The sequence below is a fragment of the Grus americana genome, chromosome 1 (assembly GCF_028858705.1).
Source record: "Grus americana isolate bGruAme1 chromosome 1, bGruAme1.mat, whole genome shotgun sequence".
Lineage (NCBI taxonomy): Eukaryota > Metazoa > Chordata > Aves > Gruiformes > Gruidae > Grus > Grus americana.
This window is the reverse complement of record NC_072852.1, coordinates 13919410-13934367: the sequence shown is the minus strand read 5'-3', so window position 1 is coordinate 13934367 and position 14958 is coordinate 13919410. Positions and strand designations below refer to the sequence as shown.

Here is a 14958-nt window from a genome sequence, read left to right as displayed (position 1 = left end):
TGTCCTGGTGTTTACTAAGAACTTAAAGGTGTCATAGAGCCCAGACTGGGCCTTGTCCTGGTGAGTACTTCCCTGTTACTGGTCCCCACACCGATTCAGATCTACCCTTCGGCACTTGTTAGGATAAAACAGATTCCCTGTCTCTTCACTGGTTCTGGGAGGTGCTAGACAAAGAAATTAGACCAACTAACCATCTTTTGTCTGGTTAAAATTAGATGAGATGAATCCTGCTCCAACTCTAGGATGCCAAAAAAAACCCCCTCACATCAGATTCCACTGCTCTTGTGGCATCATAGAATAATTCAGGTTTGAACAGACCTCGGGAGGTCTCTGGTCCAACCTCCTGTTCAAGGCAGGGTCACCTAGGAGGTCAGACCAGATTATTCAGCACTTAATTGCATCTCATCTTGAAAACCTTGAATTAAATATTATAGGTAGATAAAGAAGTATAAATACAAAGCTTATGCTTCTCATTGCCTAGTTCTAAATTTTTCTATTTAATGTAGTTTACAGGAATCTGAGATCCAGCTGTTGCAGGAAGCCAAACGTCTTAGTGTAGAACTGGAACAACAACAACATGAACTGGAAAAAGCAGAACAGTTCCCTGAAGAATCCTCCAGTGAAGTTTCCCGAATAAGGCAACAACTGCTTAGTTGCCAGAATGAATACAATGCTATTAAAGAAAGAGAGTATGAAGTTCAGTTCAAGATGGAATGGTAGGTCGTAGTGGTCAAACACTGCTAATTTTATCATAGCTTATCTAGAAAGTTAATAATATAGAATATAATTCAATTTTCTCTCCATTTTACATGGACACATTTCTTGATGGCTGTTGTTAGACAAATTGCCACAAATTTTCTCTAGTAACAGCAACATTTCAATGACTAATAAAATTACCCTAGTGCAAGATTTGTAGATAATTCTAATTTTAGAACAGGCTACGATGTCCTTTGAAATGCTGTTTAAAATTTACTACATTGGATGATTGATGTTTAGGCAGAAAAATTTAACAGAAGCCATTCTAGTCTAGGACACCTTTAAAAATGTCTCAGAGACCTGGTGACTGGGATTTTATGGAAACAATGTCATAAATAGACCCAATGCTATTTTTAACATCAGAAGCACAGTTTATTCAACTTTTTCTATTCAGGTATTTAAAGGAGGAGAAGTACTTGTATATTCTCATGTCGGAAAAATGAGAAATTTGCTGTGAAAGAAGTGAATGCTTGACATTTCTATAAAAGGAAACAAGTCCAGAATAAGCTTGATATTGTATATATTTTAATTATCTGCATATATGAGTGTGTTGTACATGAAGCTTTTATAGTAAAATTACAAACAGTACTATTGCATTTTAAAAATACATACCTATGGAGATGAACTCATATATTCGTTTTGTGGGGTGTGTGCTATTTTTACCCATCTTCAATTCAGCTGTAGTGTAGTTGGTGTATATAAATCCAAATAAATAATGTCAGCAGCTCAGCAGTTAAAACTGTTTTTCTGCAAGGAAAGCAGGGGCACTGTACAAACTGCATAGAGCAGATTTTTCTGGCAGGTCTTTCTTGATTTTTTTTTAGAGCCAAATGTTTGCTCTAAGAAAGAAAGAAATTGAGAAAGAAGCAAATTGGGAGTGGGAGAAATAGGGAAACATGGAAAGCATCTGGAAAAAATTATTTGCTATGAGATAACTAAGCAACGTGAAATTTCCTGAAATAATTATTAAATACAAAATTTTTTGCAATTTCCAAGCGGTCCAGAAATGAGCTCTTCAAAATACCATGCTTTTTACCTATTTGTCCTCATATCTTATGAACATTTTTCACTGATTTTGCATTACTTTTCAAAAAAATGATGGTATTTTATATGTTTAGGGGATATTTACTCATACTCTGTTTTCTACCCCTAGTCAAAGGGAGATTTCTGTCCTACACAAAATGCAGCTTAGGTATTGCTTCAATTACCCTTGCACATTTACTGTATTAATTCTTATATATGAATTGAATATCCTATCATGTAGATTAAAAATACACTTTTTGGGTCAGTCATACTGTGAAAAATGTTCTTTCGCTTTAACAAGAAACTTCCCCTGTTTGATCTTACTTATTGCATGAGATCAAAACCAGATATACAGTCTGACCAAAGGTCCATATGGTGCAGTGTCTAACAGTGACCAAACACACAGCCCCAACCATTTTTAATACAGGGATTTCATGAGCCAAATTCCTCTGTATTTAGGAATACTCAGTTGATCCCTCTTCCTTGAACTTCTCCTGTCTCTTCCTCAACTATACATATTCTGACATTGCAACACCCTGGGCAACAAGTTCCACAGATTAACTACACAAGAACTGCCACCTCTTACCTTTTTTGAACCTGACTCCTACCAGCTTCATTTTGTGCCCTGTAGTTCTTGTATTGAACATCTGATCGTCTCTTCATCTTCACTGCTGCAGGATGGTTTGATAGATCTCTGTTGTACCCTCCCCCCACCTTAATTTGTCAGCTTTCCAAACTGAAGAGCTACAGATTATTTAATTGTTCCTTGTTTGGAATCTGTTTCATGCCTGGCGGTAGTATTGGGTCTTACGTGTTTTGTGGGTGTGGAGTGAGGAGGATGTGCCTTGGTTATGTGTGGATTTGTTTTCTGGGAGTGAAGATACTGCTTTCCAGAAATGAGAGGGATTTTCGTGTTTCACTTGTATAGAATAAACAGGAGTGGTAGAATACATATCTGTGCAGGGAACAGATGAGTGAATAATAGTGGGGAAATGAGCTATGAAGAACAACAGATAGTGGCTGTGAATTCATGTTTGTAAAGAAGGGATGGGCTTGGTGCCTGCGGAAGGCAGTGAAAATGAATGTCCAGAATAGAGTTGTGAATAGCAGGTGATCTAATAGTAACACTGATGTAAAATGAAGATCTGCATGCCTGATGGTTTTGCACAAATAATAAGTGATGTCTTCTGAAATATCTGGGTGCGTGGGCGGTGTCACAGGCAAAGGGGAAACTGCATCAAAGACAGTGTAAGTTTGCCCTTAGGTGACTGCTTGGTTTCCTTCATTTCTCAGAAGGATAGAAACTCACAGTCAAACCTTTCTTGGCCCTTGATCTCTCTGGAGCACAGTTTCCCTTGTTGTCCAACTGTGTTAATGCAGTCCCAGCTGTGCTTGGCACTTGCAAGCAGACTTCTCTGGGAATTATGACTAATGGCTGTTTAGTCTGAAAACAAACATAATGCTTATTTACCTTCTTATGTATAGCAGGCGGGGAACATGGAGGGGGAAAGCTTTTGAAGGGAATATGTGTGTCTCTTAGCTATTGCTTTATTCTTTTCTTAAAAGTCTTAGATCTTGTCTACTCAGAAACACTTCTGAGCTGGAAGTGAGAGCGTGCCTCTGTAGATCATCTGCTTCCCCGTTTCTGTAATCCTTCCTTTATCTGAAGAATCTCTAGTTTGCTTCCTGCCTCAGTTCACTTTCTCTGATAGGTAAGGGCACTCAGATTCAAATCTGACATCGGTAAACTTTTTCTCTTGAAGAGTCATATAGATATACCATAACATTAGCAAAGTTATTTTTTGTCTCAAGGTCCCTTAGTATTCTATGTTCTCTTTTCTGTATTTCATTTCCTATTTGCTTGTCCCGGTAAACATTTTTTTTTCCAGATCAGATACCTTTTTCAACAGCTGAAGGTGATATTTCATCTTCTCTTTCAATTCTTTATTGTTCCAGTGAGTATTCAACATTCCGAGAGTAAATTCAAATTCCTTTCAGCACTGTAGTATCAGCAGGTTTTCAGAAATTTTGTGACTTTTTTCATAGCTTGAATAAGTACAGGAGGTATTCAGAAGCAGCCCTTTAGCTGTCAGGGACGTCACCCTGAGGGGGGCTGCATGGCTGTAGTGTACCCCCACTGCCAATGTGTGCCTCCTCTTCCAGTTTGTCTTCTTGTTCTGTGTTACGGTTGTACTGGGTTTTTTGTTGGTGTGTCTACCTGAGTGCTCAGCACAGGAGGGGAACAGCAGTTGGAAGGATTTTACTGAGGTTATAATGTTTGGGCCACTACCCCAAAGTCAGAGCTCACTCCAGGAGTATTCTTCCTCTCAAAAACTATTAGGCAAGTGTAATAAAGTAAAAAGAAAAATAGCGATTCCCAATTCAGTTCTGGTGCAATTGCATTCAGAGCCATGAAGTTTCTTCATATAACTGGGACTGACCAAGCCTCAGTAAATAAGAATATAGACTGAAAAATCAGGTTAACACCAGAACAAGGAAAGGATCAATGTGATCAGCAAGGATTTGTTCTAGCTTGAGGAAACTTTTCATTTTAATGTCCATGTGAGGCTTACAGTCCTGGTTTGTGAGACAAAATAAAGAAGAGCTCCTTTTCTTTATCAGGCAATAGTATCAACAATAGTTTATTATTGAGAAATAATAAATTAATCATCTAAATTAATTTATCATTTAAACTATATATTTAAAAGTAAGCAATTAATTTGTAATGAAATTATCTATAACAAGAGTTTGTGAGGTTAAAGGTGCCTGATTCTTGACAACAATTTTATTTTAAAGCCTAGGTCCAATCTGTAGCCCTCACAGTCACTTGTGCAGGTAGCAGAATGGCTATTCGCTGAAGGACTACGTGCTGTTGCATGCAAGTCAGGATTGCAAAACTGACTTTGTCCTTGTAGAAGCATTGCAAATATGGAAAATTATTTCAATGCTTGTAATTATTTCAGGATTAGTCACTCAATAATTAAAAAGTGAAAAGTTAAGCTTTTGTCCATATTTTTTCTAATCAAGAATTACAAGTCATAAGTAAAATAAATTGAGTGACAGTTGAAGTTGTTATCAACTAGTCTTGTGACTGCATTCTCCAGTACATACAAACTAATTACAGCTAAGGGCCTTACAGGAATCTCATGCTGGCAGCTTGTCAGCTGTGATATCTTCTACTTGTAGTCACTAGATTTTAGTTGTGAGGTGCTGAAAACCTTCCATGGATTCCTCAGCAATCCTAGCTATGTGTCAGAGTAGCTGAAGGAGTTTGCTTTCTTGCATTATGGGATTCATAATAATAATAATGTTCTGGCTATTTTGTGAGCTGAGGAACTGAAATGGACCTCTGTTGACAACTACCACTACATTTCTTAATCTCTCTGACTTAATTTTTTTATTTCTGTGTCAGTTTGCAGCTGTAGACATCTCTCAGGGAAAAGTCTGGAATGTATTTTCATTAATGGTCCAATTTTCCAAGTGCTTTTTTTTAACTCATTACATCTGCATTGATGATAGCTTTTCAAGTACAGTACTGCTGTTAAGCTTCATGAAAATAAGTAAAGAAACATGAGAAACATTTGCGAACATTAATGCTTAAACTTAAGAGTTTCATCTTCTTTTCATTATGTATGTTGTTATAGGTATAATAATAATAATAATAAAAACCACATGATGTTGAAAACTCAAAGAAGAGCTATAAAAGAATGGGAATTATAAATGCCTAATGCCAGTTGCAGCTATTTTGTTTGTTGTTATGATTGATGTCTAAGTATTTTATAGGCAGTCATAAGGCTGATGTCCATATACCACAGATTACAAGATTCAAATGCTAAATGGAAAGACCAGATTTTCTCTGCTTACCTTACCTTAAGCTTCTGTGTCCATATAGCTATTAAATCAGACACCAAACTTAACATTTTTGAAGAATCTTATTTGATTTCTTAATCTGAGGTAATCATCCTGGTCTCCCTTTAGAGTCAACAGAGAGAAATGCATTATCTTCAACTGGTAATTTATCTCATCCTAAAACAGGAACGTGGGATGTCAGATGACCTGCCCTTTGGTGGTTCCCCTTATATCCCTGACAGTAAGGAAGCCTTGGGGGTGTTAGCATAGGAGTACCTGTCTAACTTTTCGATATGGGCAGCTGGACCAAACTCATTGTTCAAAAGGGAGAGATTTAACTTCTTTCTTTTACCCCCTTTTTCTTTTCACACCTTCACTCTTTTTTGTGTGGAAGTAGTTGGTCTGCCAGCTCTTAAGGTAACTTGGTCCTTGCTGTTCAGTGTTGCCTCTGTTTATGTCACAGAAAATGCAGTGTTCAAATCGTTTTACTTTTGCTGGATGGAAAAGTCTTTGTTGTGAAACTGGAATGGCTCCACAGGAATCTGTCCTCATGAGTGAGGAATGTGACAAAAGAAAAACAGTGTCAACTTTGCTCTCCCTCCTGATTTTTGGGATTGTTCTTTTGATCGTCTGGCATGATATTAAAGAGGGCACAGCACGGACTGATGACCAGCAATGCAGTACCTCTTTAATCAATTTGCACAGGACTTATTTAATCAGTTTTTGTGGCAGTCAAAGTTATGGGTATTTGTGCAGACTGGCCATTCGTTATAACCAGTGTGATTATGCCAGTCCCAAGGAGTCCAACTAGAAATCCTGCCAAAACGTGGTGGGAATATGAATTGTCCTTATTAACGTCTTTATACACTTAGACAACCTGTTGGTAAGTGAAAACATTGTGTTTGACCTGTGTGCCACTCCAACACAATATACGGAGTTGTAGCTTATGGGCATAGTACACAGGAGCAGACCAAAGATTCTATCATAGAATGGAAGTAGCTCAGTTTTCAGCGCAGTTTGATCCCTGTGCTCTCCCTCATTGACTTTAAACAGTGGAACATAAAAGTCGCTCCTGAGCCCCATTGCAGCAACGAAGAAATAACCTTATGGTGTTTCCTACTACTCGCTTGTACTTGCATGGTACACAGTACATCACTCTTCTGTGCAATCTCTGAAGTTATAATAGATTTTACAATAGAATTTTTTATAATTCATTTTATCAATTTTTGAGGAAGACTGATCTAAAGTCAACTGTTTTCTTTGAGAGATTTTTTTTTTTTCAGACTCATTCACTCTGGGGGGGGTTCAAACACTGTCATTCAAATTAGGTTTTAGACTTAACAGTGCCTGTAGAGACATACTTGTAGTCTGCTGTAAATCAACAACATCTACTCTGTGCTATTATTTTCTCTTTGCTCTTTGGGGTTTTTTGGTTGGTCGGTTTGGTTTGGTTTTTTATTGCAACATCACCAACCCAGTTCTCTTTTTTTGACTCTTTTCTTTCCTTGGCTGGAAAGATGTCACCTGAATCTTTGAGGTATAAGCTTTGTTCCTTTTGTTGGAGGACCAAAATATAAGAAACAGTTTATTTGGGGTGGGAGGAAACTTAAATCAACACTGATGAAGAATTGAGCATAAGATTCCAGGGAGGATCCTCCATGAAGCTGGCAACTAGGAGACTGATTCTTCTCCCATGCCCACCACCTTCTGAAACCTGAACTGTCTCCACACAAAGTAGTCTCAGGCTGCCACTGAAAGGTTTCAGAGAAAAAGGAAATACTGATCAGCTTGCCTCTTCTGTATCAACCACGTTGAGAGGCAACTGTAATAGCTGCTTTGGGTAGGTGGGGCTGCCGCAGGACTCCCATGCCATAGTTTATAGCTCTAAAAGTGACACAGCTATATCATGAAAGCCTGTCCCCTTCTGTTAATACTCACCTTATTTAAATTGTTTATTCTAACAGACTGTTCTGAATCTCCAGGAGGCCTGACCAGCACATTCTCCAGCTGGAGTTACAAACACAAATTTAAGTGCTGAAGTTGATTCTTCGCTATATCAGGGACAGAGGATTTGGATCTTTTGCCTGTTCCCCAGCTGCAATCTTTACTCCCATATAACCTGAGAGTCAGAAATATCATCACAGACGCTTAATTACATTGCAAGAACCTGCCTCCTTGTTCCCAATCAATAGCACAAGGGCCTAATTAAGTTCAGTTTGGTTGCGACAGCATGCAAACTGCTGTAGCCCATTTACCTCCTATATGTGCAGAATTGCTCTGTGCATGCACTGGGGACGTATTGACTTTTTTTTCCTCAGGGCTAATTTTTTAGATTTGGCAGTATTTACCTACCTGCTACCAAGAAGCTCCCTATTGTAAATCTAACAAGCTTGTTGGTTCAGTGTCACTTTTGTAGTCACTCCTTCATCTTTCTCAGGGCAACATTACTAAAAATACATCCAGAAGATCTAAGAGCTTTCCTTTTTTTTTTTCTTTCCTCCTTCTATCCTTCTTTGGCATCTGTCTTTAATGTTGCCTGAAGTTAAACAGCAACATAGTTTTGGATATAGGTCAAGATCACCATCGCTATTCAATTTAGCTTTCTACTATACCTCATCAACTGAGTCTACATCCGCTGTCACTTTTCAGGATTTTTTTGCACAGGAGCGTGTTCAGATTTGAGGAGCCTCACTTAGAATTGTTTACAGAGTGAATGTGTGCGTGAGCAATCACTCAAAGGAAGAAGAAAGTTTCTCACTAGCAACTGCACTTGCTTTGATGTGTGATGTCTCTTTGGCTCTATATAACCCACCTCCTCTTTCCTTTTGTCTCAGTTCCATGTTAAAATTTTGTTTTCTGAGGTTGGGAGGAACTGTGAGTGCAGAGTGCCGTCTGACCTGTTATACTCTGCTAGTATAAAGACAAGGGTGAATGAGGCATAAATGCATCCCTGCAGGAGGTGGTAACACTAAGAAGAATCAGGTTCAAAAGTTTAGGCATGCACTGTAGAAAAAACCTGCATATGTACAACTGGTCTTTCAGGACTTCTAGTTACCATTCAGCAACCTTCTTTTAAATCTGGACACCTTTCAATTGTCCCTGATGATAACTCACCGTACATTTTAGTCTAACACAAGATAGGCTTCCATACTTTTTATTGTTTGGCATATTACTGATATATTTAGCTCTCTCTTGATTTTCCTGTAGTTTGCAAGAAGAAAAAAGGCTTCTGAAGAATGAATATGAAAGAATTCCAAAACAAAGGGTAAGTATGAAACATGAGAAAAGCCATGGTTTATGTTGTGTCCCCTAATACAAAAACATCAGTGAATATGTTTTCACAGTGTATAGCTCTAGAGTTTTTTAAAATCTGGAATACATAGAAAAACCGAGAGGTAGATTTTATAGGAGAGGCTATATTGTATCATTCAGGTTTGATAACTCTATGGCAAGCAGTGAATAATTGATTCAGAAAAGATCTGGATTTTCTTAACTTTACTCAAGAAAATTTTGTACTGTATTCAACAAATGGGTACTGCATGTAAAGATAGCTGCAGATGTTTTGTTCTAGGATGTGAGTGTGGAAAATGCATTTGCAGTCATAAATCCTGATGGATATGTGTGAGTTTGTAGGAAATAAAATTCTGCTGGTTATTGATAAAAGAAACACACAGCTGGTAAAAAATTGTGTTTCATGTCTGTTGTAAAAAATGTTATCATCATTCAGTGTTAATGATTCTGTAATATCACAAGCCTGCAAAATGTAAACGGGGAAATAAAAATGATCTGATTTTTTACTTCATTTTTAAAGGAAGCAGATAAGAAAATTAAACAGCTAAAAGAAAATTGTGATGAGCTCTGCAAAGAAGTAATCCAGAGAAAAGCAGAAATTAATGCGATAAAGGAAGATATTTCATCCAAGCAAAAGTTGATATTAATAGACAAGAAAGAAGTGGAGAAGCTTCTGGAGAAGCAGGCTAATTTAAAAGTAACAAAAAATTTATTGTGTGTATGGTATCTCTGTGCACGTGTGTGTGCATATACGTGTATACGGTACGTGCATTTGTCCAAGGAAATGGTGAATCTTCTGGATGTTGTTTGTCATTCCAAATTCATTAGATGGCATTACATTATATATTACATCATTTTTCAATAAGTGTGAAACATACTGCTGTGCCATATCCATTATTACTCCTTTAGGAAATAATGGTAGTCGTGGTTTTGATTAAAAAAGTGGTTTCTATAATGACATATTTGCTATATTGTGTTTTTGTAGGCTGCTCTAACATATGCTACGATCCGAATTAATACAGTTTTATGCTGAGAATTAAAAAACATACACAGGTCTTCCGCTTTCCTTTCCATGGTATAGATAACATAATTGGATGTATTAATAATATTCAAGCATAATTTTTATCTTGCAGACATAATGAAATGGTAAATATCGTAATGTTTAGTTTCAAAACTAGCAGCTACAATTCCCTGGGACGAGCTCAAGTAATTAGAAAATATGTTTCTTCCCCATTTCACAGCAGTTCTAGGTGAATATTACTTCTATGAAATCTCACCAGATTTTGAGGCTATCGATCTGAATTTTCTATTTTGTCACTAGGATGAGCTAGTTAAGATCCTTGGTGTTCCAGCACAACTTGGAAAAGAAACTGAGAAGATAAATCGGAAAAAAGGGTATGCTTTTAATAAATAATTATATATACTTAAATATGTATGTATGACTTCTTTTCATCCATCTGTCACAGAGACAGTTGAGTATAGTTGTTGAGTAAAATTAGGATCAACATTTTAAAAAGCATCTATAATCCACTTAAAATCCATGCACTGTGCTGAAAATTGTAGTATATTGCTTAACCATCTTACTCTGCTGCATTACTATATATCAGATCTGCTTAGTAGCGTTTTAATGGAAAATAGTAATGTTACCATGTAATCTAGTGATTAGGGGTTTTTTACAGTTTCTAGTCCTCGGTGACTGTATATCAGCTTATCTCTATTCGCCTTAGTGAAACTAGCAGCTTTCACAGCTAACAGCCCGGCCTGAGCTAAATAATTATTCTCCCTAGATACTTCTGTACCAGTTTTTTAGTCAGAGGTGCTTTGCTGTAAGCCTCTGATGTGACTTCTGGTCTCTGATATTTCAACATGGAAAATGTAAGTCAGTATCCAGCCTTTTCTTTCTCTCTTTTGTATAGTTAGGTTTTTTCTCCCCTGAAGCATAACATGTGCTGCTTTCTGAATGGGTAAAATCTAATTAGCACTGTGCAGTTTCAGCCAGGTCACTCACAGATCCAAGTGCCTTCCAGGTGAACGATGGTTTTTGTACCCTATTTGGGCACAGGGTTGCACTGAAGTTTTTGTCTCTCCTGCTTGCAGTTCCTATTTGTAATATAGAAGTTGTTTGACTCTGTTAAATTTCTGTTTTAAAACTTGTATAATGGTTTTCTTCTACATTTTCCTCTCTATTCTGCTTAATGCAACTCTGCTATCATAAATAAAAGAAGTTTTTCCTGTAGTGTTACAGAAAAGCAATTTTATAAACCTAGTACATTGTGTAGATTGTTATTAATGAAACATTTAAATGAGTCTTTCTAGTTGTGTTGCATCACAGAGTGAACTAATTAGAGTTTCCAGCCTTGGGAATAATATTTTGAAGTGTTGCACCCATGTACCTAGTAATTTTGACAGAAAGCAGTTTACTAGAAGCCTTTTTAGTACTGTCATGTTGCTAAGATCCCTGTTAGTCCCATGGCCATCTTCAATTTAATTGTTGAATTGTATTGGCATTTGAAGATTTTTCGCTGTATGTAGTCTGCTTTCAAACATATAATGTAGATAGTTATGATGTTGAAATGATTTTGTGTGTCCATGAAAACTGGCAACTTACATTTTTCCATTTAAATATGCATGTGGAAATGTTAACCCCTACTGTTTTGTTAAAATATATCCACAGTGATGCAGAGAACAAGAAAGAAGCCCTTAATCACCAAATAGAAGAGTTGAACGGTACCCTGAAAGCCATTGAAAAAAGAACTGAAGAGATTTTGCAAGAAAGAGAAGATGTAATGAAGGAATTAGATGGGAAACAAATTTTGCTTGAAACCAAAGAACAAGAATGCATTACTTTGACAAAATTACTAGAAATTAGCAGAGAGAAGGAATCAGCGGTCCTATCAGACAGGTTAGAATAGTAGACATAAGCCATGTAGTATGAATGAACAATTCTCTGTTCTTAAAGTTCTAGTTCTTTTTTCTGCTATATTGCTTATGTTTTCAAGTTTTATGCTGCAACCAGTGTGGACTAGAAATTATCAAACTTGGTTTTGACTTCAGAAATGTTTATATAAACTACTGGAATCTAGGATCTGGCTTGAAGAGGAATATCAAAAAGCATAAGCATTTGATAAAATCCTGGGAGAGTGAAACTGGATTTTGCTCTGAAAGGGAAGTCTTTTAGAGGGTTTCTCTCTGTGGTGAAAATACATTTTTTCCTGTGTAACCCACAGGAAGTAAATTCAGCAAGAAAAAATAGGTCAGTATTTTCATTTTCAACTGAGGATCATAGATTTCTGCACCCACATACTCCTGAATTTCAGTGGGGACTGATTACACATATTTTTAATATTCCCTTGAATTATGAGCTTATATATACTTGATAAAGTAAAAAAACCTGTTAGGTTGATTGCAAGCTTCAAATGATTCCTTCTTTGCAGAGGAAGATGTGTAGTTGTAATCATGGCCATATGCTCAGCAACAATGCTTTTGCCTTTAAAGTTTTATACTGAAGGATAGTGGCACTTTAAATTGAAATGTTTGAGTGAAGCGAACATATAAATACTCCCTCATATTAAAAAAATGTGTTTTCTTCTTCCTACAAGTAACAGTTATCTCTGGAATTTTTAGCATATTTAGAACAGACTGTGAGACCTCATTGACATAATTAGGAATATTAACATTGATTAAAGTTATAAAAATGCTAGCTTTTTAGGTAATTTGTATGAGTAATTTATAAGTTTATCCTGCTGCTCAGCCATAATGATGCAGTACTCAAAACCCATTGAAATGATCATGCCTCTTTGCATACACATCTTGTAGAAACACACCTGTTTCTAAAATTCTATGTCTATCTATATAGAGAAGCTCTGGAAGAAAATTTAAATAAATGTGTCTTGGAGAAAAAAAAGCAACATGATATTCTCATTCACAAGCAAACACAGAAAGATAGAGAACTGAGAAACTTAAAAAAGACGGAGTTACAACTGAATGTGATTTATGATTCCTTGGAACAAGATAAGTCATGGCATAAAAGACTCAAATTAGAGGTCTGTATGAATGCATTGATCATAAGGATTTTAAATTTTCTTGTAAGAAATCTGTCTATTAAATCTTTTGACTGGTCCTAAAAGGGGGAAGAGGAGAAGACTGTTTTAAGTCTTGTGCATATCAAAGTGTCAAGAATGTTGCTACAACTAACAAAGAAACCTCTAGGTACTGTGGCTGTAATAAAAAAATACTGCATCCAGATACATTTGGACTATTCTTAAGAAATGGATTTTAGGTAGGAGCGTCCTATCAAGAAAAACTGGGAGATTATATTGGCACTGTGATGTCATGTCTTCCTTTAAAGCAGTGTGGAATTGTGGTCATTTATGAGTGAAATGATATAGTGACTTGCCCATTGGCATCAAAGAAATTTGTATCAGAAAAATAGACCCAGGTACTCCCTGGCTCCCAGATGATGAAAAGTTACATCTTTCTAAATATTGAAGGTTGCTTGTATATTACTGTAAATAATTTATAATGTATTTAACATTATTCCAGGGGACAGGAAACTAGCACTATATAAAGTTTGGTATTAAGTAATATGAAATAATTCCCTATGTTGCCTTTGTTTCCACTCAAATTTAACCTTCCTCATTTCTTCCCTGCATTATTATTTCGCCATTCCTCTTCCCATACTGATTTACTCTTTTCTGTTTTATTTGTGTCTTCTACTGTGCTGATTTTAAAGGGCAGTCTCATTCTGCTTGTCTATTCCAAACATTTTCTTTCTTTTCTCCTTCCAATTCTTTCTTAAAAAATTAATGTGTCTATAATTTTTTCGTATTCTCTTCCTTTCATCACGGGTTCTTTCATTCTCTCTTTCTTAAGCTTTTCTCCTATATTAGCTCCTTGCTTAGTCTAAATTGTAAGTCAGTCTTGTAAAATTCGTCTTGCTTAGTCAGGTGAATATTTTTTCACAGGACTTGATGCTTCCTACCTTGACACAATGTCTTTGAAATTTTTCTTGGTCCTTCTAAGCAATTCAGGGCAGAAAAAAGTCTTATTTACATCACTGTAAAGTTTTTAAAAATAACTATATGGTGTCAAAACTCGCACATACTTAGCTTTTCTATTTAAACAACTCTAAACCTTGCTCAATAATATTTAGAATTATTAAACAATACAATTTTTTTTCTGAAATTCCTCCTGAATTCACATGTGTATTGATTGCCTACTAATATAAGCCCACTTGGGAGGAGGGAGGAAGGCTTGATAACTACACAAATTTGTTTTAGATTTAATTTCCTGAAATATTGATTAAAGGGCTGACGCACATTGCAGACTTTGATCTTAAAGCTCCTACTGCATTTCTGTTCAGTATTAGCTAAGGGACTCTGGGAAATATTTTTTCCTGTGTTCCTATTGAAGAAATATTCCTGGAGGGAGAATCACAATTGTTCAAAAATATGTAATGCTACAATCAAATGCCATAAATCACTGACAACTGTCGTTAGAGTTCACTGTCTTGGGTGACATCCAAACCCAACCCAACCTCTTTACTTTGTGTGAAAGGGCAAGGGACCTGTAATGAGACCTTAAAGGTTAAGTTGCACTGCAGAGGATTCCCCCAGTGCTAATAGCAGGCTATACTACAGGCTTGTGCGTGTCTTGCAAGTAGCAGTATCATGGGGATTGAGGGAAGGGAATGCCAGCAGAGAGAGAAGTGGAATTCTCTGCAGCATTTTACTCCAGAAGTTGCAGGATGCTACCCTAACACAAACAGGCCATGGCAATATAGTTGTTTTAACCCATCTTCCACATGCTATGTGATTTCTCTGATTCCTTTCTTGGGTCTTTTAGAAGAACAAATATGAAACCACCTCTGCTCTGCAGCATGGTCAGTTCAAATGCAGTACTGGAGTACGAAAGGCTAGAGTAGCAAGCTTGTTTCTGCTTGGCTTTTGCTCTCTGGAGACTATTGACTTAGAAGCACACCTAGGAAAAGTTAAAATATTGTAAGTAGTTAATTAATTGCTAGTATAAAAACGTGATTGC

At 36.7% G+C, this 14958-nt stretch overlaps 1 protein-coding gene and 1 long non-coding RNA gene across 6 annotated transcripts in view; one reads left to right on the top strand and one right to left on the bottom strand.

Annotated features, from left to right (window-relative positions):
• The window catches only part of CCDC146 (coiled-coil domain containing 146), an 84073-nt gene that overhangs the window by 47921 nt on the left and 21194 nt on the right, over positions 1–14958 (top strand). For 4 of the 5 annotated variants that reach the window (XM_054817496.1, XM_054817486.1, XM_054817507.1 and 1 more), the window contains 6 exons: positions 507–716; positions 8836–8893; positions 9440–9616; positions 10241–10314; positions 11594–11821; positions 12776–12962. In XM_054817496.1, the coding sequence (XP_054673471.1) occupies positions 507–716; positions 8836–8893; positions 9440–9616; positions 10241–10314; positions 11594–11821; positions 12776–12962 (934 nt within the window). The remainder of the gene's footprint in view (positions 1–506; positions 717–8835; positions 8894–9439; positions 9617–10240; positions 10315–11593; positions 11822–12775; positions 12963–14958) is intronic. The other variant, XM_054817525.1, reaches the window with a different exon arrangement.
• Positions 422–2476, bottom strand: LOC129203299 (uncharacterized). The gene is made up of 3 exons (XR_008575977.1): positions 2366–2476; positions 1369–1595; positions 422–673 (listed from the first exon to the last, which is right to left on the bottom strand). It is a non-coding gene; the product is annotated as an uncharacterized LOC129203299 (long non-coding RNA).